A 25,911-nucleotide genomic window follows, 5' to 3' on the forward strand; every position below is an offset into this window, starting at 1 on the left:
TCCTCCATCACCTACAACCCTCCCTATCTCTGTAATCTCCTCCATCACCAGCCCCTACAACCCTCCCTATCTCTCTAATCTCCTCCATCACCAGCCCCTACAATCCTCCCTATCTCTGTAACCTCCTCCATCCACTACAATCCTCCCTATCTCTGTAACCTCCTCCATCCACTACAATCCTCCCTGTCCCTGTAACCCCTCCAGCCCATGCAACCCTCCCTATCTCTGTAACCTCCTCCAGCCCCTACGACACTCCCTATCCCTGTAACCACTCCAGCCCCTGTAACCTCCCTATCTCTATAACCTCCTCCAACTCCTACAATCCTCCCTATCTCTGTAACCGCCTCCAGCCCCTGTAACCCTCCCTATCTCTGTAACCTCCTCCAGCCCCTGCAACCCTCCCTATCTCTGTAATCTCCTCCAGCCCCTGTAACCCTCCCTATCTTCTTAAACTCCAGCCCCTGCAACCCTCCCTATCTCTGTAACCTCCTCCAGCCCCTACACCCCTCCCTATCTCTGTAACCTCCTACACCCCTCCCTATCTCTGTAACCTCCTCCAGACCCCTACAACCCTCCCCATCTCTGTAACCTCCTACACCCCTCCCTATCTCTGTAACCTCCTCCAGACCCTACACCCCTCCCTATCTCTGTAACCTCCTCCAGCCCCTACACCCCTCGCTCTCTGTAACCTCCTCCAGCCCCTACAACCCTCCCTATCTCCGAGGCTGGTGAGTGGGGGGGGGGGCGGGGGGATGTTTGTTTTTCTCACCAGGAACACCTCCCAGGAACATCAAGGTGTCTCTGTTGAACCAGGAAGTCTTCAGCGCTGCGAAGTCGCTGGCGTCCACAGTTTGACGACCGCGCTGATCGCCGATTTGCAATGTCGCCTCGCTCTCGGAGATGGTCAGGTTCAGCTGCTGCCCGTCACAGAGCCTGGCAGGGCTCTCGATGCTGATGGTCGTCGCCGTGCCCAGGGACAGCTTGAATTGCTGAGGAGGCAACCAACACAGCGGATCAAAGAGGCGAATGGACAGTGCTCGAAGGTTTGGCGTTTGGCGCAGGTGAAGGAAGTTGGACATCTGTAAGACTGGATGGCCAACCTTGATTGGTCCCACACGTGGAGGTTTCGTCACATGCCCTCCAATGCATCCCCCCCGCCCCCCACAATCCACTCATTTGCCGGGCGACATGCCCTTCGCCCCAATATCCCAACCTCCCGGGGTGAATTGGAGGACAGACAAATGTTTCCTTGCTTTCTTCCTTGCTATCTTCGCTGTTTGGCCTTTTGAAAGTTCCTGTTGAATCTGCTTAGGCAGCGCCTTCCAGATCCTACTCACCCCCAGTTTGGTCACTGAAACACTTCCTCCTCGTTTCCTCCATCCAAACCCCTCGTGATTTCTGAGCGCATCGATTAAATCTCCCCCTTAACCTTCCCTGCTCCAGGGAGATCGATCAGGTGCACCAGTATGGCGCACAATGGTTCAAAACCCTGACCTTCCCGACTTGGAAATCCACAGGCCGTTCCTTCGCGGTCGCCGGGTCACGACCCTGGAACTCCCCCCTGAGCAGCAAGGTGGGTGGGACCTCGCTATCAGCCTCCTCCCGTTCCCCCTCCACCCAGACTCTCGGCACCCGACGGCTATTTGACGAGTGCGGGAATCCTAATTGCCCGCCAGTGTTAGACTCAGCCATCCTCCACTGGGACAATTTTCGGGATGGGGGATTTGGTGAGCGACGAGGTAGGATGATCATTGGTTAGCAATGTTTCTCCGTTTCCCCCTCCGCAGTCAAGGGACACAGAGCCATATCTAGGTGAGATCGGTCCAGGAAGCCAGGGTGTGGTGATATGCATCACTGTAAATACACAAGGGGTTAATGTGAATACACTACATCTAAGTAAACACTAGAGGGAGCACCAGAGACATCATGACATGCAGACATACAGCTAATGAACACATAGAATAGGACACGACCAATGGGCAGTCAAGACACCCAGAGGTGGCACTACCACAAGGGGGCAACCCATTTAAAAGGACAAGGCATACATGCTCTTCGACAGGTGAAACTTAGAGAGAAGGACAGGGGCAGATCAGATGCATCACACCCACCGCATGGCTTAGAGCAGACTGGTTAGTTAGACTGAGTTACTATAGCAAGATTAGCAGGAGAGTCAAACTCAAGTAGAATTGTTAACTGTTCAATAAATGTGCTAAACCTATCTCCGAGTCGGAACCTTCCGTTGTCAGAGTGCACATCTAGGAAGCAGCTTATGCTACATGAAGAAGCAGAACACAACACAGGGAGCTTCGGCCGTGAGAACGGGGGCGGTTAATGTCCCCCCCCCCTCCCACCTCCCCCACTCAGGGAGGTCTCCCTCGCCAGGTTCCGGGGGAGACAACAACATGATGCAATGTCACTGGGCTGGTATTCCTGAGGCCCGGCCTAACATTGCGGGGACGAGGGTTCAAATCTCGTCCAATATTGATTCAAATTCAATGAATGAAATCTGGAATTGTAAAGTTACTCTCAGTCATGGTGACCATGGAGTTATCATCGATTGACGTTAAATCCCATCTGGTTCACCTTTAGGGAAGGGGAAATCTGCCGTCCCTACCCTGGTCTGGCCTACACGTGACTCCAGACCCACAGCCAATGGGGTTGACTCTTAAATGCCCCCTCTCTCGGAAGTGGGCCGAGCGAGACACTGGGTTCGAGGGCAGTTAGGGGAGGGGGCGACGAAGACTGGCCCAGCCCCCAATGACACTCGCGTCCCCACGAGAGAAGTTACAAAGAAGGTTCACGCACCTCGTGGTTGTCCTGGAGGGAGAACTGAATCTTTAGGAGAGGGTCGTGTCCCCCTGTCAGTAGCGCCATCACAAGGCCGTTGTGTTTGTTCGGACGTATCACCACCTCGAAGCTCAGGGACCAGCTCACCTCGGTCCCGGATGCGTTCAGGAGATCTGGGGGGCGTCAGAGGAGACAGACGTTGGGGTGCCGGCTGGGCATGGGGGGGGGGGGGGTTCATGCAGAGACTCAAGGGGAGGGTTGTCGGGGCGGGGGCGGGAGGGAGGGGTGTAGGGGGCTAATTTCCGAGATTCTCTTACCACTGCATCTGAACACTGCCATTCCCAACCCGGGGAAGAAGGAACCGGTCATGATGTCGGTGTGACACTGCAGGTTGGGGTTCCTGGCCACCTTCTCCTTGATCCATGAGGTGTTTTGCTGCAGCCAATTCCAGTTCACGATGCAGGCGTCCAGAGAGTGCCGGAGCTGAGGGGGGGGCCGGAGATAAAGGTTTGTCACCTCAACCAGGAAGTGCGTCGCCCATCCCTCCCCCACCGGAGACCCCCACCGCGGAACCCCCTCCCCCGCTCCGCTGTAGTCCAGCAAACTTTCCCTTTCCGATTTTTCCCATCCCCTCCGCTGATTGTGCGTCCGGGGGAAACTCACTGGCACCAGGAGGCTGGATTCGTTGATCAGAAGCCCACCCAGGGCAATCCTCATGTCCACCATGCTGTCGTCCAGCCCAATGCTGGGGAAAATCGCAATGACCAGGGCGATCTTGTCATCCACAGTCAGTACAATCTCGTTCTTTTGGCTATTCACAGCTATCTGTTAGGGGTGGGGGGGGGGGGGGGGGGCGAGAAGAACACACAATGACAGCCCGCTTCGTAGACGCTGACATCGAAGATTTACACCGCGGAAGGATGCCGTTCGGCACATCCTGTTCGGAGCTATCCAGTCCCGTCCCACCTCCCACCGCTCGGTCCGCGTGTCGCCTGGGCGCGCAGCATTGTTACGGGCAGAAGGAGGCCATTCAACCCACCGTGTCTCTACTGGTTGGCTGAATGAGCAACCTAGTGAGCATCTAGTGCCACCCCCTTTCCCGCTCTCCCTTCCTCTGCTTATTCTTCTCTAATTACAGTGGAATTTCTTCTCTTAACGCCTCCGCACTCTTCCCAAAGCTGAACACGACACTCCAGCTCACATCGAACCGTTCATTCGGCTGGTTTCTGGGATGGGAGGAGTTGTCCTGCGAGGGAAGGTGGGGCGGGTTGGGGCCTGTACCCAGTGGGACCCCCGGCTGGACGTGCTGGAGAGCATCCCAGGAGGCCGGAGAATCGGCCAGCCTGCCCGATGATGATATTAAGGTGGGGACAGGTCGGGAGACTCACAATGTCCTGAATCCCGTTTCCTGCTTCCCGTCCCATCCTCCGGGTCACCCCCGTTCCCGCCGCTATTTTTGAAGCTGAGATCGATCAATGTTTGTCGGCCGAAGGCATTAAGAAATTTGGGTCGCAAGTCAGCCATGACCTCAGTGAAATCCAAACTGACTCATGGGGCCTGTTTCCTGAGTTCCCCCACGTAGTTAAGGTGAAATTGGTGAGTGGGCGAGTGGGGGGGGGGGGGGCAGCTTACCTTTCTCCATATTCCATCGTTGAGGATGTTGCCAGATGACACCACGAGGCGACAATGTTCATTGCTAATCTGAATTTCCGGCCTTCCGTTTCTTAGTGCCAGAACGAACCAGTTGTTACCAGCGTCAGCATCACCGTAAAACACAACTCCTTCCGGGTCGTAGGTTCGCAGGTAAAACTCGGACTCAAAGCTGAGGCACAGGGAGAAAGGGACAGGTAGATTTTCTATTCACAAGACCCGCAAAACCCACATTTACCCCTGCATGTTTAAAATTATTTCGTGGGATGTGGGCATCGCTTCCCTAATTTTTTAATCGGCACCCTACCACAAACATTCACTTCCTCCACCACCGACGCACAGTGGCAGCCGTGTGTACCGTCTACAAGATGCACTGCAGCAACTCACCGAGGCTCCTTAGGCAGCATCTTCCAAACCCACGGCCTCTACCATCTAGATGGACAAGAGCAGCAGATACCTGGGAACCCCACCACCTGGAGGTCCCCCTCCGAGTCACTCCCCACCCCGACTGGGAAAAATATCGGCCGTTCCTTCACTGTCGCTGGGACAAAATCCTGGAACTCCCTCCCTAACAGCACAGTGGGTGTACCAACATCTGAAGGACTGCAGCCGTTCAAGAAGACAGCTCACCCACCACCTTCTGAAGGGCAACTAGGGGTGAATAAATAATAAATGCTGGAATAACCGCAACGCCCACATCCCATAAATGAATTTTTTTTAAACTCTAGTGAGTGACGGGCCAATCAATGTGAAACTTACGAATTACAACACAAGTGAAATACAAAACTGTGTGAGGATTAATGAGGCGGCAAAAGGCTGATGTGTTATGTACTCTGGGATAACACAGGCTGCAACTCGATGCAGCTTTGACCAAAAGATACTCCAGACTTTGAAGTATGTTCAATGTGATTTATTGAACCATTAGCACAGTTCTCTATGAGTTCAACTCTCCTGCTAATCTTGCTGTAGTATCTCAGTCTAACTAACCAGTCTGCTCTAAGCCACATGGTGGGTGTGATGCTTCTTATCTGCCCCTGTCCTACTCTCTAAGTCTCGCCTGTGGAAAGGGACAGAGCATGTGCCAGAAGACTGGAGGATAGCAAATGTTGTCCCCTTGTTCAAGAAGGGGAGTAGAAACAACCCCGGTAACTATAGACCAGTGAGCCTTACTTCTGTTGTGGGCAAAATCTTGGAAAGGTTTATAAGAGATAGGATGTATAATCATCTGGAAAGGAATAATTTGATTAGAGATAGTCAACACAGTTTTGTGAAGGGTAGGTCATGCCTCACAAACCTTATTGAGTTCTTTGAGAAGCTGACCAAACAGGTGGATGAGGGTAAAGCAGTTGATGTGGTGTATATGGATTTCAGTAAAGCGTTTGATAAGGTTCCCCACAGTAGGCTACTGCAGAAAATACGGAAGCATGGGATTCAGGGAGATTTAGCAGTTTGGATCAGAAATTGGCTAGCTGGAAGAAGACAAAGGGTGGTGGTTGATGGGAAGTGTTCAGACTGGAGTCCAGTTACTAGTGGTGTACCACAAGGATCTGTTTTGGGCCCACTGCTGTTTGTCATTTTTATAAATGACCTGGAGGAGGGCGTAGAAGGATGGGTGAGTAAATTTGCAGATGACACTAAAGTCGGTGGAGTTGTGGACAGTGCGGAAGGATGTTACAAGTTACAGAGGGACATAGATAAGCTGCAGCGCTGGGCTGAGAGGTGGCAAATGGAGTTTAATGCAGAAAAGTGTGAGGTGATTCATTTTGGAAGGAATAACAGGAAGACAGAGTACTGGGCTAATGGTAAGATTCTTGGCAGTGTGGATGAGCAGAGAGATCTCGGTGTCCATGTACATAGATCCCTGAAAGTTGCCACCCAAGTTGAGAGGGTTACATAGAACATAGAACATAGAAAATACAGCACACGATGTTGTGCCGAACCTTTGTCCTAGATTAATCATAGATTATCAGGGTTGTTAAGAGGGCGTATGGTGTGTTAGCTTTTATTGGTAGAGGGATTGAGTTTAGGAGCCATGAGGTCATGTTGCAGCTGTACAAATCCCTGGTGCGGCTGCATTTGGAGTATTGCAATTCTGGTCACCGCATTATAGGAAGGATGTGGAAGCATTGGAAAGGGTGCAGAGGAGATTTACCAGAATGTTGCCTGGTATGGAGGGAAGATCTTATGAGGAAAGGCTGAGGGACTTGAGGCTGTTTTCGTGAGAGAGAAGAAGGTTAAGAGGTGACTTAATTGAGGCATACAAGATGATCAGAGGATTGGATAGGGTGGACAGTGAGAGCCTTTTTCCTCGGATGGTGATGTCTCGCACGAGGGGACATAGCTTTAAATTGAGGGGAGATAGATATAAGACAGATGTCACAGGTAGGTTCATTACTCAGAGAGTAGTAAGAGCGTGGAATACCCTGCCTGCAACAGTAGTGGACTCGCCAACACTAAGGGCATTCAAATGGTCATTGGATAGACATATGGACGATAAGGGAATAGTGTAGATGGGCTTTAGAGTGGTTTCACAGGTCGGCGCAACATCGAGGGCCGAAGGGCCGGTACTGCGCTGTAATGTTCTATGTTCTTTGTTCTATGTGTGCCCTGTCCTTTTATATGGCTTGTGTAATGCCCCCTTGTGGTAATTACGCCACTGGGTGTCTTGACTGCTCATTGGCTGTGTCCTAGTCTAAGTGTTCATTAGCTGCATGTTTGCATATCATGACATCTCTGGTGCTCCCTCTAGTGTTTACTTAGTTGTAGTGTATTTACATTAACCCCTTGTGTATTTACAGTGATGCATATCACCACAAAGGCATGAGTCCTGTTATGATTCCGGACCAGACCTCAACTTCTGTTAGGATATTGGACAACCCTGAGCACTTTTTTTTAAAGATTTGTAAAACTGGGGGAAAGGATTCTTGCCAACAAACTTCATTCTTAACACAGGATTAAACACATTAACATAACAGAAAGTAGCTTCTCAATTAACCGTTAAACAACCCTTCACAACAAACAGAAATACTTTAACTGCGAGTGGCAGGGGATAAGGAGGGGACAGAGGGAGCATCGGGTGTCGCTCTCTGCCGATGACCTCTTGCTGTATGTTTCGGATCCGTTGGAGAATATGGGAAGGATTATGGGCCAGTTGGGGAGGTTTGGAGGGTTCTCGGGATACAAGCTGAATGTAGGGAAAAGCGAGGTATTCCCGGTGAATGAGCTGGCACAGTGGGCTAATTTAAGGGGGATGCCATTTACGGTAGCGAGGGATAGGTTTGGGTACTTGGGGATTCAGGTAGCGAGGGAATGGACGGGGCTCCATAAGTGGAACTTAACGAAGCTGGTGGAGGAGGCCAGGGAGGATCTTAAGAGGTGGGATTCACTGCACTTAACGTTGGCGGGGAGGGTCCTAGTGGTGAAAATGAATATTCTGCCGAGGTTCTTATTTATCTTTCAGGCTCTCCCGATCTTTATACCAAAGGCCTTTTTTCGGAAAGTGGACACGATCATCTCGGACTTTGTATGGGCGGGGAAGGTGCCGAGGGTGGGGAGGACCCTGCTACAGAGGCAGAGGCAGCAGGGGGGGTTGGCGTTGCCAAACTTGCTTCATTATTATTGGGCGGCGAATGTGGACAAGGTGCGGCGGTGGTGGCAAGGACAAGGGGTAGAGTGGGTTAGGATGGAGGAAGAATCTTGTATGGGTCTAGTTTGAGGGCTATGGTGACGGCAGCATTGCCAATGGCTCAGTCCACGGTGCAGTCCACGGTGAAGATATGGAATCAGCTGAGGAGGCATTTTAGGGTGGAAGGGATGTCGGTGCTAACGCTGCTGTGCGAGAATCCTGGGTTTGAGCCGGGGGGGGGGGATAGTGTATACAGGAGGTGGAGGGAAGTGGGGCTGGTCAAGGTGAGGGATCTGTATTTGGAGGAAGGGTTCGCCAGTCTGGAGGAGCTAAGGGGGAGGGTAGAGCTGCCGAGGGGGAGTGAGTTCAGGTGTCTGCAGGTTAGGGACTTTGCACGAAAGGTCTGGAAGGGGTTCCCTAGGTTGCCGGATACACCCTGCTGGAGCGACTGCTGCTACCAGATGTGGAAGGGGAGGGAAGAATTGGGGATATATATAAGTGGCTGGGGGAGCAGGGAGGCGAGCGGGTGGTGAAGATCAAGGAGAAATGGGAAACGGAGTTGGGAGGGGAGATCAATTGGGGAGTATGGAGTGAGGCACTGTGAAGGGTAAACGGGACCTCCTCTTGTGCGAGGATGAGCCTGATACATTTTAAGGTTGTGCACAGGGTGCATATGACTCGGGCGAGAATGAGTGGGTTCTTTCAGGGGTTAGCAGATGAGTGTGAGAGGTGTGGGCGGGGGCCAGCGAATCACATGCACATGTTTTGGGGTTGTGAAAAATTGGGAAGATTCTGGGTGGGAGTGTTCGCGGTCTTAGCCAGGATAGTGGAGGAGGGAGTGGACCCGGACCCTTTGGTGGCGATATTTGGGGTTTCAGAGGAGCCAGAGCTCATGGAGAGGAGGAAGGCCGATATCGTGGCCTTCGACTCTCTGATTGCACAGCGACGAATTTTGCTGGAGTGGCGGTCGGCATCGCCACCGGGGGTAGCAGCATGGTTGGGTGATCCGTACGACTTCCTGCGGTTGGAGAAGATAAAGTATAAGTTAAGGGGCTCAGCATGTGAGTTTGAGAAAAGGTGGGGGATGTTTGTGACCATGTTTGAGGAGCTGTTCGTCGCAGGGGTGGGGGGAGGGGGGGGGGGGGTGGGGAGGGGGGGTGAAAAGGGAGAAAAATCTGTACAAACTGTATAGTTGATTGTTGGGGAGAATGTTTCCCGGGGTGTTTATTTGCTGTAACCTACTTTGATACAAGTTTGAATAAAATGCGTTTTAAAAAAAAGAAATATTTTAACTGCTAAATTACACCTTCTCTCTCTCCAATCAAGCAAAACCCATTACAGGTCAAAAGCCGCTTGTAGTGTAGCCACCTAAGTTGGCCAAGTCCCGATTTAAAATGGCGAACGGCAAAGGCTGCAGGGAAATTCAGCCAACACAGGCAGAAACCAGCAGGTGCCGGTTTGCTGTGTATTTAACTCTGCAAAAGCCCAGACAGCATTGATACCAGCGACCATTAGCATAATAATGTAGCAGCCATCTACATACTAATGCGCAATGCCCGGGTGCAATTGAAACATTTGGGACACACAAAGCCAAGCCAGACTCCCCGGCGCCAGCAGGAGCCAACGCAAAACGGACACCTCAAGACCGCCCATCGTCCAGGGAACCGCTCCAGTATTGGAGAAATCGAACCAAGCGATTGGAACGAAGACCAATCACCTAGAACCAGGTACAGAGTCCGCCCCGAAAGGCGGGAAGCCGCTGGGGACTATAAAGTTAAGCCCCAAGTTCAAATCGCCCTCTCTTCTTCCTGCCCGGGTCACCCAGCAACGCAAACCAATGTTGACCGTGACCGGTGCAGTGATCGCCGAAAGACCGTAAGTCTTAATTCAACGCTCGCTACGAGATAGGCGCTCTTAGCTACCAATCCGTACCAACTTAGAATCCCGCAGGCTCAGAACCCGAACGAAAGGCCATTTATTCCCCTGACCTGGTGGGCCAGTCCGATGTTAAGTATAGGCCTGTTAGTTGTAGAAGTAGCTTAGACATAGAATTTGTGCATGAGTAGCGATTACTGTGTATAATAAATGTGCTTTGATTTAAACCTTACTAATCGGTGTATTGAGTTATTGATCATTACTTGGACTTGAACCTCATGGCGGTATCATAAAGATACCTGGCGACTCGAGAGCAAAGGTAATAAAACAGCAATTGAACCAACCGAAAACTTAGCAACAGTAAATAAAGTGAGCAAACACTGGTCTACATGCTTAGAGATTTCTTGGAAAGAATGCTTGAAGAGAGAGAGAGATCCTGTCAGGAAACAGCCTATAGATCCTTCTGCCCGTGTCAGACTATTGCTTAACCTGATGGCCTTTGTCAAAAGCTGCTGCTCAGCTTCAAAACTCCTAGCAGATTGCCAAGCCCGTATCAAAACTGCAAATCTACAGGCAGACCTGGCTACTCACAATAATTACAGCATCTTTATTGCAGCACGTGGCACGACCTGGGTAAGGCGCTCGCTGCGTGCGATCCAGATAATCATACATAAATTAGCCATTTTTTAATACCATTACTACAACAGAAATATATATATAATACAATCGGTAGAAAAATTGCCTACATTCATCACAGACCATACCTGAAAACTTTCTCCAGCTTCACCGTGACGATCTCGATAGGGATTGGTGCGTCCCACTGGTGAGCTAAAGTTAGAAAGTGTGGATTCTTGTTGATCGACCAGAAGAAGCAGGAACTAAATATCTATTGGTGTTCCAGATAAAAGAGGGAGAAAGATAATATAAACCACATGACAAAATAAAACTGATAATATAAAACTGATAATATAAAACATCTGATAATAGAAAACACCTGATAATATAAAACTAATAATATAAAACACCTGATAATATAAAACTGATAATATAAAACTGATAATATAAATCTGATAATATAAAACGGATAATATAAAACTGATAATATAAACCTGATAATATAAACCACATGACAAAATAAAACTGATAATATAAAACATCTGATAATAGAAAACACCTGATAATATAAAACTAATAATATAAAACACCTGATAATATAAATCTGATAATATAAATCTGATAATATAAATCTGATAATATAAAACTGATAATATAAAACTGATAATATAAAACTGAGAATATAAAACTGATAATATAAAACATCTGATAATATAAAACATCTGATAATATAAAACTGATAATATAAAACTGATAATATAAAACACCTGATAATATAAATCTGATAATATAAATCTGATAATATAAATCTGATAATATAAAACTGATAATATAAAACTGATAATATAAAACTGATAATATAAAACATCTGATAATATAAAACATCTGATAATATAAAACTGATAATATAAAACTGATAATATAAAACACCTGATAATATAAATCTGATAATATAAATCTGATAATATAAATCTGATAATATAAAACTGATAATATAAAACTGATAATATAAAACATCTGATAATATAAAACATCTGATAATATAAATCTGATAATAAAAAACTGATAATATAAAACTGATAATATAAAACACCTGATAATATAAAACACCTGATAATATAAATCTGACAATATAAAACTGATAATATAAATCTGATAATATAAATCTGATAATATAAATCTGACAATATAAATCTGATAATATAAATCTGATAATATAAATCTGATAATATAAATCTGATAATATAAAACTGATAATATAAATCTGATAATATAAATCTGACAATATAAATCTGATAATATAAATCTGATAATATACAACTGATAATATAAATCTGATAATATAAAACTGATAATATAAAACAGATAATATAAATCTGATAATATAAATCTGACAATATAAATCTGATAATATAAATCTGATAATATAAATCTGATAATATAAATCTGACAATATAAATCTGATAATATAAATCTGATAATATAAATCTGATAATAAAAAACTGATAATATAAAACATCTGATAATATAAAACACCTGATAATATAAAACACCTGATAATATAAATCTGACAATATAAAACTGATAATATAAAACTGATAATATAAATCTGATAATATAAATCTGACAATATAAATCTGATAATATAAATCTGATAATATAAATCTGACAATATAAATCTGATAATATAAATCTGATAATATAAAACTGATAATATAAATCTGATAATATAAAACTGATAATATAAAACTGATAATATAAAACACCTGATAATATAAAACACCTGATAATATAAATCTGACAATATAAAACTGATAATATAAAACTGATAATATAAATCTGATAATATAAATCTGACAATATAAATCTGATAATATAAATCTGATAATATAAATCTGACAATATAAATCTGATAATATAAATCTGATAATATAAATCTGACAATATAAATCTGATAATATAAATCTGATAATATAAAACACCTGATAATAGAAAACACCTGATAATATAAAACACCTGATAATATAAATCTGACAATATAAAACTGATAATATAAAACTGATAATATAAATCTGACAATATAAAACTGATAATATAAATCTGATAATATAAATCTGATAATATAAAACTGATAATATAAAACTGATAATATAAAACACCTGATAATATAAAACTGATAATATAAATCTGACAATATAAAACTGATAATATAAATCTGATAATATAAAACTGATAATATAAATCTGATAATATAAAACTGATAATATAAAACACCTGATAATATAAAACACCTGATAATATAAAACACCTGATAATATAAATCTGACAATATAAAACTGTTAATATAAAACTGATAATATAAATCTGATAATATAAAACTGATAATATAAAACTGATAATATAAAACACCTGATAATATAAAACTGATAATATAAAACTGATAATATAAAACACCTGATAATATAAAACACCTGATAATATAAATCTGACAATATAAAACTGATAATATAAAACTGATAATATAAATCTGATAATATAAAACTGATAATATAAAACTGATAATATAAATCTGATAATATAAAACTGATAATATAAAACTGATAATATAAAACTGATAATATAAATCTGATAATATAAAACTGATAATATAAAACTGATAATATAAAACTGATAATATACAACTGATAATATAAAACTGATAATATAAAACTGATAATATAAATCTGATAATATAAATCTGATAATATAAAACATCTGATAATATAAAACACCTGATAATATAAAGCTGATAATATAAATCTGACAATATAAAACTGATAATATAAATCTGATAATATAAAACTGATAATATAAAACTGATAATATAAAACACCTGATAATATAAATCTGATAATATACAACTGATAATACAAAACTGATAATATAAAACTGATAATATAAAACACCTGATAATATAAAACACCTGATAATATAAATCTGACAATATAAAACTGATAATATAAAACTGATAATATAAATCTGATAATATAAAACTGATAATATAAAACACCTGATAATATAAAACACCTGATAATATAAATCGGACAATATAAAACTGATAATATAAAACTGATAATATAAATCTGATAATATAAAACACCTGATAATATAAAACACCTCATAATATAAAACATAATATAAAACTGATAATATAAAACTGATAATATAAAACACCTGATAATATAAAACACCTGATAATATAAATCTGACAATATAAAACTGATAATATAAAACTGATAATATAAATCTGATAATATAAAACTGATAATATGAAACTGATAATATAAAACACCTGATAATATAAAACACCTGATAATATAAAACACCTGATAATATAAATCTGACAATATAAAACTGATAGTATAAAACTGATAATAAAAATCTGATAATATAAAACTGATAATATAAAACACCTGATACTATAAAACACCTGATAATATAAATCTGACAATATAAAACTGATAATATAAAACTGATAATATAAATCTGATAATATAAAACTGATAATATAAAACGCCTGATAATATAAAACTGATAATATAAAACTGATAATATAAAACTGATAATATAAATCTGACAATATAAAACTGATAATATAAAACTGATAATATAAATCTGATAATATAAATCTGACAATATAAATCTGATAATATAAATCTGATAATATAAATCTGACAATATAAATCTGATAATATAAATCTGATAATATAAATCTGACAATATAAATCTGATAATATAAATCTGATAATATAAAACACCTGATAATAGAAAACACCTGATAATATAAAACACCTGATAATATAAATCTGACAATATAAAACTGATAATATAAAACTGATAATATAAATCTGACAATATAAAACTGATAATATAAATCTGATAATATAAATCTGATAATATAAAACTGATAATATAAAACTGATAATATAAAACACCTGATAATATAAAACTGATAATATAAATCTGACAATATAAAACTGATAATATAAATCTGATAATATAAAACTGATAATATAAAACACCTGATAATGTAAAACTGATAATATAAAACTGATAATATAAAACTGATAATATAAAACACCTGATAATATAAATCTGACAATATAAAACTGTTAATATAAAACTGATAATATAAATCTGATAATATAAAACTGATAATATAAAACTGATAATATAAAACACCTGATAATATAAAACTGATAATATAAAACTGATAATATAAAACTGATAATATAAAACACCTGATAATATAAAACACCTGATAATATAAATCTGACAATATAAAACTGATAATATAAAACTGATAATATAAATCAGATAATATAAAACTGATAATATAAAACTGATAATATAAAACTGATAATATAAAACTGATAATATACAACTGATAATATAAAACTGATAATATAAAACTGATAATATAAATCTGATAATATAAATCTGATAATATAAAACATCTGATAATATAAAACACCTGATAATATAAAGCTGATAATATAAATCTGACAATATAAAACTGATAATATAAATCTGATAATATAAAACTGATAATATAAAACTGATAATATAAAACACCTGATAATATAAATCTGATAATATAAAACTGATAATACAAAACTGATAATATAAAACTGATAATATAAAACACCTGATAATATAAAACACCTGATAATATAAATCTGACAATATAAAACTGATAATATAAAACTGATAATATAAATCTGATAATATAAAACTGATAATATAAAACTGATAATATAAAACACCTGATAATATAAAACACCTGATAATATAAATCGGACAATATAAAACTGATAATATAAAACTGATAATATAAATCTGATAATATAAAACTGATAATATAAAACTGATAATATAAAACACCTGATAATATAAAACACCTGATAATATAAATCTGATAATATAAAACACCTGATAATATAAAACACCTGATAATATAAATCTGATAATATAAAACTGATAATATGAAACTGATAATATAAAACACCTGATAATATAAAACACCTGATAATATAAATCTGACAATATAAAACTGATAATATAAAACTGATAATATAAAACTGATAATATAAATCTGATAATATAAAACTGATAATATGAAACTGATAATATAAAACACCTGATAATATAAAACACCTGATAATATAAATCTGACAATATAAAACTGATAGTATAAAACTGATAATAAAAATCTGATAATATAAAACTGATAATATAAAACACCTGATAATATAAAACACCTGATAATATAAATCTGACAATATAAAACTGATAATATAAAACTGATAATATAAATCTGATAATATAAAACTGATAATATAAAACGCCTGATAATATAAAACTGATAATATAAAACTGATAATATAAAACTGATAATATAAATCTGATAATATAAAACTGATAATATACAACTGATAATATAAAACTGATAATATAAAACTGATAATATAAAACTGATAATACAAAACTGATAATATAAAACATCTGATAATATAAAACACCTGATAATATAAATCTGACAATATAAAACTGATAATATAAAACTGATAATATAAATCTGATAATATAAAACTGATAATATAAAACTGATAATATAAATCTGATAATATAAAACTGATAATATAAAACTGATAATATAAAACACCTGATAATATAATACTGATAATATAAAACTGATAATATAAAACTGATAATATAAATCTGATAATATTATACTGATAATATAAAACTGATAATATAAATCTGATAATATAAAACTGATAATATACAACTGATAATATAAAACTGATAATATAAAACTGATAATATAAAACGGATAATATAAAACACCTGATAATATAAAACTGATAATATAAAACTGATAATATAAAACTGATAATATAAAACTGATAATATAAATCTGATAATATAAAAAGGATAATCTCAAACACCTGATAATATAAATCTGATAATATAAAACACCTGATAATATAAATCTGATAATATAAAACTGATAATATAAAACTGATAATATAAAACTGATAATATAAATCTGATAATATAAAACTGATAATATACAACTGATAATATAAAACTGATAATATAAAACTGATAATATAAATCTGATAATATAAATCTGATAATATAAAACATCTGATAATATAAAACACCTGATAATATAAAGCTGATAATATAAATCTGACAATATAAAACTGATAATATAAATCTGATAATATAAAACTGATAATATAAAACTGATAATATAAAACACCTGATAATATAAATCTGATAATATAAAACTGATAATACAAAACTGATAATATAAAACTGATAATATAAAATACCTGATAATATAAAACACCTGATAATATAAATCTGACAATATAAAACTGATAATATAAAACTGATAATATAAATCTGATAATATAAAACTGATAATATAAAACTGATAATATAAAACACCTGATAATATAAAATACCTGATAATATAAATCTGACAATATAAAACTGATAATATAAAACTGATAATATAAATCTGATAATATAAAACACCTGATAATATAAAACACCTGATAATATAAAACTGATAATATAAAACTGATAATATAAAACTGATAATATAAAACACCTGATAATATAAAACACCTGATAATATAAATCTGACAATATAAAACTGATAATATAAAACTGATAATATAAATCTGATAATATAAAACTGATAATATAAAACTGATAATATAAAACACCTGATAATATAAAACACCTGATAATATAAATCGGACAATATAAAACTGATAATATAAAACTGATAATATAAATCTGATAATATAAAACTGATAATATAAAACTGATAATATAAAACACCTGATAATATAAAACACCTGATAATATAAATCTGATAATATAAAACACCTGATAATATAAAACACCTGATAATATAAATCTGATAATATAAAACTGATAATATGAAACTGATAATATAAAACACCTGATAATATAAAACACCTGATAATATAAATCTGACAATATAAAACTGATAATATAAAACTGATAATATAAAACTGATAATATAAATCTGATAATATAAAACTGATAATATGAAACTGATAATATAAAACACCTGATAATATAAAACACCTGATAATATAAATCTGACAATATAAAACTGATAGTATAAAACTGATAATAAAAATCTGATAATATAAAACTGATAATATAAAACACCTGATAATATAAAACACCTGATAATATAAATCTGACAATATAAAACTGATAATATAAAACTGATAATATAAATCTGATAATATAAAACTGATAATATAAAACGCCTGATAATATAAAACTGATAATATAAAACTGATAATATAAAACTGATAATATAAATCTGATAATATAAAACTGATAATATACAACTGATAATATAAAACTGATAATATAAAACTGATAATATAAAACTGATAATACAAAACTGATAATATAAAACATCTGATAATATAAAACACCTGATAATATAAATCTGACAATATAAAACTGATAATATAAAACTGATAATATAAATCTGATAATATAAAACTGATAATATAAAACTGATAATATAAATCTGATAATATAAAACTGATAATATAAAACTGATAATATAAAACACCTGATAATATAAAACTGATAATATAAAACTGATAATATAAAACTGATAATATAAATCTGATAATATTATACTGATAATATAAAACTGATAATATAAATCTGATAATATAAAACTGATAATATACAACTGATAATATAAAACTGATAATATAAAACTGATAATATAAAACGGATAATATAAAACACCTGATAATATAAAACTGATAATATAAAACTGATAATATAAAACTGATAATATAAAACTGATAATATAAATCTGATAATATAAAAAGGATAATCTCAAACACCTGATAATATAAATCTGATAATATAAAACACCTGATAATATAAATCTGATAATATAAAACTGATAATATAAAACTGATAATATAAAACTGATAATATAAATCTGATAATATAAAACTGATAATATACAACTGATAATATAAAACTGATAATATAAAACTGATAATATAAATCTGATAATATAAAACTGATAATATAAATCTGATAATATAAAACTGATAATATAAAACTGATAATATAAAACACCTGATAATATAAATCTGATAATATAAAACTGATAATACAAAACTGATAATATAAAACTGATAATATAAAATACCTGATAATATAAAACACCTGATAATATAAATCTGACAATATAAAACTGATAATATAAAACTGATAATATAAATCTGATAATATAAAACTGATAATATAAAACTGATAATATAAAACACCTGATAATATAAAATACCTGATAATATAAATCTGACAATATAAAACTGATAATATAAAACTGATAATATAAATCTGATAATATAAAACACCTGATAATATAAAACACCTGATAATATAAAACTGATAATATAAAACTGATAATATAAAACTGATAATATAAAACACCTGATAATATAAAACACCTGATAATATAAATCTGACAATATAAAACTGATAATATAAAACTGATAATATAAAACTGATAATATAAAACTGATAATATAAAACACCTGATAATATAAAACACCTGATAATATAAATCTGACAATATAAAACTGATAGTATAAAACTGATAATATAAATCTGATAATATAAAACTGATAATATAAAACACCTGATAATATAAAACACCTGATAATATAAATCTGACAATATAAAACTGATAATATAAAACTGATAATATAAATCTGATAATATAAAACTGATAATATAAAACTGATAATATAAAACACCTGATAATATAAAACACCTGATAATATAAATCTGACAATATAAAACTGATAGTATAAAACTGATAATATAAATCTGATAATATAAAACTGATAATATAAAACACCTGATAATATAAAACACCTGATAATATAAAACTGATAATATAAAACTGATAATATAAAACTGATAATATAAAACTGATAATATAAATCTGATAATATAAAACTGATAATATACAACTGATAATATAAAACTGATAATATAAAACTGATAATATAAAACTGATAATACAAAACTGATAATATAAAACATCTGATAATATAAAACACCTGATAATATAAATCTGACAATATAAAACTGATAATATAAAACTGATAATATAAATCTGATAATATAAAACGGATAATATAAAACTGATAATATAAAACACCTGATAATATAAAACTGATAATATAAAACTGATAATATAAAACTGATAATATAAATCTGATAATATTATACTGATAATATAAAACTGATAATATAAATCTGATAATATAAAACTGATAATATACAACTGATAATATAAAACTGATAATATAAAACTGATAATATAAAACGGATAATATAAAACACCTGATAATATAAAACTGATAATATAAAACTGATAATATAAAACTGATAATATAAAACTGATAATATAAATCTGATAATATAAAACGGATAATCTCAAACACCTGATAATATAAATCTGATAATATAAAACACCTGATAATATAAATCTGATAATATAAAACTGATAATATAAAACTGATAATATAAAACATCTGATAATATAAATCTGATAATATAAAACTGATAATATAAAACAACTGATAATATAAATCAGATAATATAAATCTGATAATCTAAAACTGATAATATAAAACTGATAATATAAAACTGATAATATAAAACTGATAATATAAAACGGATAATATAAAACTGATAATATAAATCTGATAATATAAAACGGATAATCTCAAACACCTGATAATATAAATCTGATAATATAAATCTGACAATATAAATCTGATAATATAAATCTGATAATATAAATCTGACAATATAAATCTGATAATATAAATCTGATAATATAAATCTGACAATATAAATCTGATAATATAAATCTGATAATATAAAACACCTGATAATAGAAAACACCTGATAATATAAAACACCTGATAATATAAATCTGACAATATAAAACTGATAATATAAAACTGATAATATAAATCTGACAATATAAAACTGATAATATTAAGCTGATAATATAAATCTGATAATATAAAACTGATAATATAAAAGTGATAATATAAAACTGATAATATAAAACTGATAATATAAATCTGATAATATAAAACAGATAATATAAAACTGATAATATAAAACTGATAATATAAAACGGATAATATAAAACTGATAATATAAATCTGATAATATAAAACTGATAATATAAAACTGATAATATAAATCTGATAATATAAAACAGATAATATAAATCTGATAATATAAATCTGATAATATAAAACAGATAATATAAAACTGATAATATAAAACTGATAATATAAAAGTGATAATATAAAACTGATAATATAAAACTGATAATATAAATCTGATAATATAAAACAGATAATATAAAACTGATAATATAAAACTGATAATATAAATCTGATAATATAAAACAGATAATATAAATCTGATAATATAAATCTGATAATATAAAACGGATAATATAAAACTGATAATATAAATCTGATAATATAAAACTGATAATATAAAAGTGATAATATAAAACTGATAATATAAAACTGATAATATAAATCTGATAATATAAAACAGATAATATAAAACTGATAATATAAAACTGATAATATAAATCTGATAATATAAAACTGATAATATAAAAGTGAAAATATAAAACTGATAATATAAAACTGATATTATAAATCTGATAATATAAAACAGATAATATAAAACTGATAATATAAAACTGATAATATAAAATGGATAATATAAAACTGATAATATAAATCTGATAATATAAAACTGATAATATAAAACTGATAATATAAATCTGATAATATAAAACTGATAATATAAAAGTGATAATATAAAACTAATAATATAAAACTGATAATATAAATCTGATAATATAAAACAGATAATATAAAACTGATAATATAAAACTGATAATATAAAACGGATAATATAAAACTGATAATATAAATCTGATAATATAAAACTGATAATATAAAACTGATAATATAAAACTGATAATATAAAACAGATAATATAAAACTGATAATATAAAACTGATAATATAAAACTGATAATATAAAAGTGATAATATAAAACGGATAATATAAAACTGATAATATAAATCTGATAATATAAAACAGATAATATAAAACTGATAATGTAAAACTGATCATATAAAAGTGATAATATAAAACTGATAATATAAATCTGATAATATAAAACTGATAATATAAATCTGATAATATAAAACACCTGATAATATAAAACTGATAATATAAAACTGATAATATAAAACTGATAATATAAATCTGATAATACAAAACTGATAATATACAACTGATAATATAAAACTGAAAATATAAAACTGATAATATAAAACTGATAATATAAAACTGATAATATACAACTGATAATATAAAACTGATAATATAAAACGGATAATATAAAACTGATAATATAAATCTGATAATATAAAACTGATAATATAAAACTGATAATATAAAACTGATAATATAAAACTGATAATATAAAACTGATAATATAAAAGTGATAATATAAAACGGATAATATAAAACTGATAATATAAATCTGATAATATAAAACAGATAATATAAAACTGATAATATAAAACTGATAATATAAAACTGATAATATAAATCTGATAATATAAAACTGATAATATAAATCTGATAATATAAAACACCTGATAATATAAAACTGATAATATAAAACTGATAATATAAAACTGATAATATAAATCTGATAATACAAAACTGATAATATACAACTGATAATATAAAACTGATAATATAAAACTGATAATATAAAACTGATAATATACAACTGATAATATAAAACTGATAATATAAAACGGATAATATAAAACTGATAATATAAATCTGATAATATAAAACGGATAATCTCAAACACCTGATAATATAAATCTGATAATATAAATCTGATAATATAAAACTGATAATATAAATCTGATAATATAAAACTGATAATATAAAACTGATAATATAAAACTGATAATATTATACTGATAATATAAAACTGATAATATAAATCTGATAATATAAAACTGATAATATACAACTGATAATAAAAAACTGATAATATAAAACTGATAATATAAAACGGATAATATAAAACTGATAATATAAAACTGATAATATAAATTTGATAATATACAACTGATAATATAAAACTGATAATATAAAACTGATAATATAAAACGGATAATATAAAACTGATAATATAAATCTGATAATACAAAACTGATAATATAAATCTGATAATATAAATCACCTGATAATATAAATCTGATAATATAAAACTGATAATATAAAACTGATAATATAAATCTGATAATATGAAACTGATAATATTATACTGATAATATAAAACTGATAATATAAAACTGATAATATAAATCTGATAATATAAAACGGATAATCTCAAACACCTGATAATATAAATCTGATAATATAAAGCTGATAATATAAAACTGATAATATAAATCTGATAATATAAAACTGATAATATAAAACTGATAATATAAAACTGATAATATAAAACTGATAATATAAAACTGATAATATAAAAGTGATAATATAAAACGGATAATATAAAACTGAAAATATAAATCTGATAATATAAAACAGATAATATAAAACTGATAATATAAAACTGATAATATAAAAGTGATAATATAAAACTGATAATATAAATCTGATAATATAAAACTGATAATATAAATCTGATAATATAAAACACCTGATAATATAAAACTGATAATATAAAACTGATAATATAAAACTGATAATATAAATCTGATAATACAAAACTGATAATATACAACTGATAATATAAAACTGATAATATAAAACTGATAATATAAAACTGATAATATACAACTGATAATATAAAACTGATAATATAAAACGGATAATATAAAACTGATAATATAAATCTGATAATATAAAACGGATAATCTCAAACACCTGATAATATAAATCTGATAATATAAAGCTGATAATATAAAACTGATAATATAAATCTGATAATATAAAACTGATAATATAAAACTGATAATATAAAACTGATAATATTATACTGATAATATAAAACTGATAATATAAATCTGATAATATAAAACTGATAATATACAACTGATAATAAAAAACTGATAATATAAAACTGATAATATAAAACGGATAATATAAAACTGATAATATAAATTTGATAATATACAACTGATAATATAAAACTGATAATATAAAACTGATAATATAAAACGGATAATATAAAACTGATAATATAAATCTGATAATACAAAACTGATAATATAAATCTGATAATATAAATCACCTGATACTATAAATCTGATAATATAAAACTGATAATATAAAACTGATAATATAAATCTGATAATATAAAACTGATAATATAAAACTGATAATATGAAACTGATAATATTATACTGATAATATAAAACTGATAATATAAAATGGATAATATAAAACTGATAATATAAATCTGATAATATAAAACTGATAATATAAAACTGATAATATAAATCTGATAATATAAAACTGATAATATAAAAGTGATAATATAAAACTAATAATATAAAACTGATAATATAAATCTGATAATATAAAACAGATAATATAAAACTGATAATATAAAACTGATAATATAAAACGGATAATATAAAACTGATAATATAAATCTGATAATATAAAACTGATAATAAAAAACTGATAATATAAAACTGATAATATAAAACAGATAATATAAAACTGATAATATAAAACTGATAATATAAAACTGATAATATAAAAGTGATAATATAAAACGGATAATATAAAACTGATAATATAAATCTGATAATATAAAACAGATAATATAAAACTGATAATATAAAACTGATCATATAAAAGTGATAATATAAAACTGATAATATAAATCTGATAATATAAAACTGATAATATAAATCTGATAATATAAAACACCTGATAATATAAAACTGATAATATAAAACTGATAATATAAAACTGATAATATAAATCTGATAATACAAAACTGATAATATACAACTGATAATATAAAACTGAAAATATAAAACTGATAATATAAAACTGATAATATAAAACTGATAATATACAACTGATAATATAAAACTGATAATATAAAACGGATAATATAAAACTGATAATATAAATCTGATAATATAAAACTGATAATATAAAACTGATAATATAAAACTGATAATATAAAACTGATAATATAAAAGTGATAATATAAAACGGATAATATAAAACTGATAATATAAATCTGATAATATAAAACAGATAATATAAAACTGATAATATAAAACTGATAATATAAAAGTGATAATATAAAACTGATAATATAAATCTGATAATATAAAACTGATAATATAAATCTGATAATATAAAACACCTGATAATATAAAACTGATAATATAAAACTGATAATATAAAACTGATAATATAAATCTGATAATACAAAACTGATAATATACAACTGATAATATAAAACTGATAATATAAAACTGATAATATAAAACTGATAATATACAACTGATAATATAAAACTGATAATATAAAACGGATAATATAAAACTGATAATATAAATCTGATAATATAAAACGGATAATCTCAAACACCTGATAATATAAATCTGATAATATAAAGCTGATAATATAAAACTGATAATATTATACTGATAATATAAAACTGATAATATAAATCTGATAATATAAAACTGATAATATACAACTGATAATATAAAACTGATAATATAAAACTGATAATATAAAACGGATAATATAAAACTGATAATATAAAACTGATAATATAAATTTGATAATATACAACTGATAATATAAAACTGATAATATAAAACTGATAATATAAAACGGATAATATAAAACTGATAATATAAATCTGATAATACAAAACTGATAATATAAATCTGATAATATAAATCACCTGATAATATAAATCTGATAATATAAAACTGATAATATAAAACTGATAATATAAATCTGATAACATGAAACTGATAATATTATACTGATAATATAAAACTGATAATATAAAACTGATAATATAAATCTGATAATATAAAACGGATAATCTCAAACACCTGATAATATAAATCTGATAAT

At 31.3% G+C, this 25,911-nt stretch overlaps 1 protein-coding gene across 1 annotated transcript in view; it reads right to left on the minus strand.

The window, feature by feature from the left end:
* shbg (sex hormone-binding globulin) overlaps window positions 1–25,911 on the minus strand; it is a 52,291-nt gene that overhangs the window by 6,097 nt on the left and 20,283 nt on the right. Inside the window, exons 2-7 of the mRNA XM_072493240.1 lie at window positions 10,702–10,823; window positions 4,420–4,609; window positions 3,451–3,612; window positions 3,105–3,270; window positions 2,806–2,960; window positions 770–989 (exon numbers count right to left, since the gene is read on the minus strand). Coding sequence (XP_072349341.1) covers window positions 770–989; window positions 2,806–2,960; window positions 3,105–3,270; window positions 3,451–3,612; window positions 4,420–4,609; window positions 10,702–10,823 — 1,015 coding nt within the window. The remainder of the gene's footprint in view (window positions 1–769; window positions 990–2,805; window positions 2,961–3,104; window positions 3,271–3,450; window positions 3,613–4,419; window positions 4,610–10,701; window positions 10,824–25,911) is intronic.

The sequence above is a fragment of the Scyliorhinus torazame genome, chromosome 31, assembly GCF_047496885.1.
Source record: "Scyliorhinus torazame isolate Kashiwa2021f chromosome 31, sScyTor2.1, whole genome shotgun sequence".
Taxonomy (NCBI): Eukaryota; Metazoa; Chordata; class Chondrichthyes; order Carcharhiniformes; family Scyliorhinidae; genus Scyliorhinus; species Scyliorhinus torazame.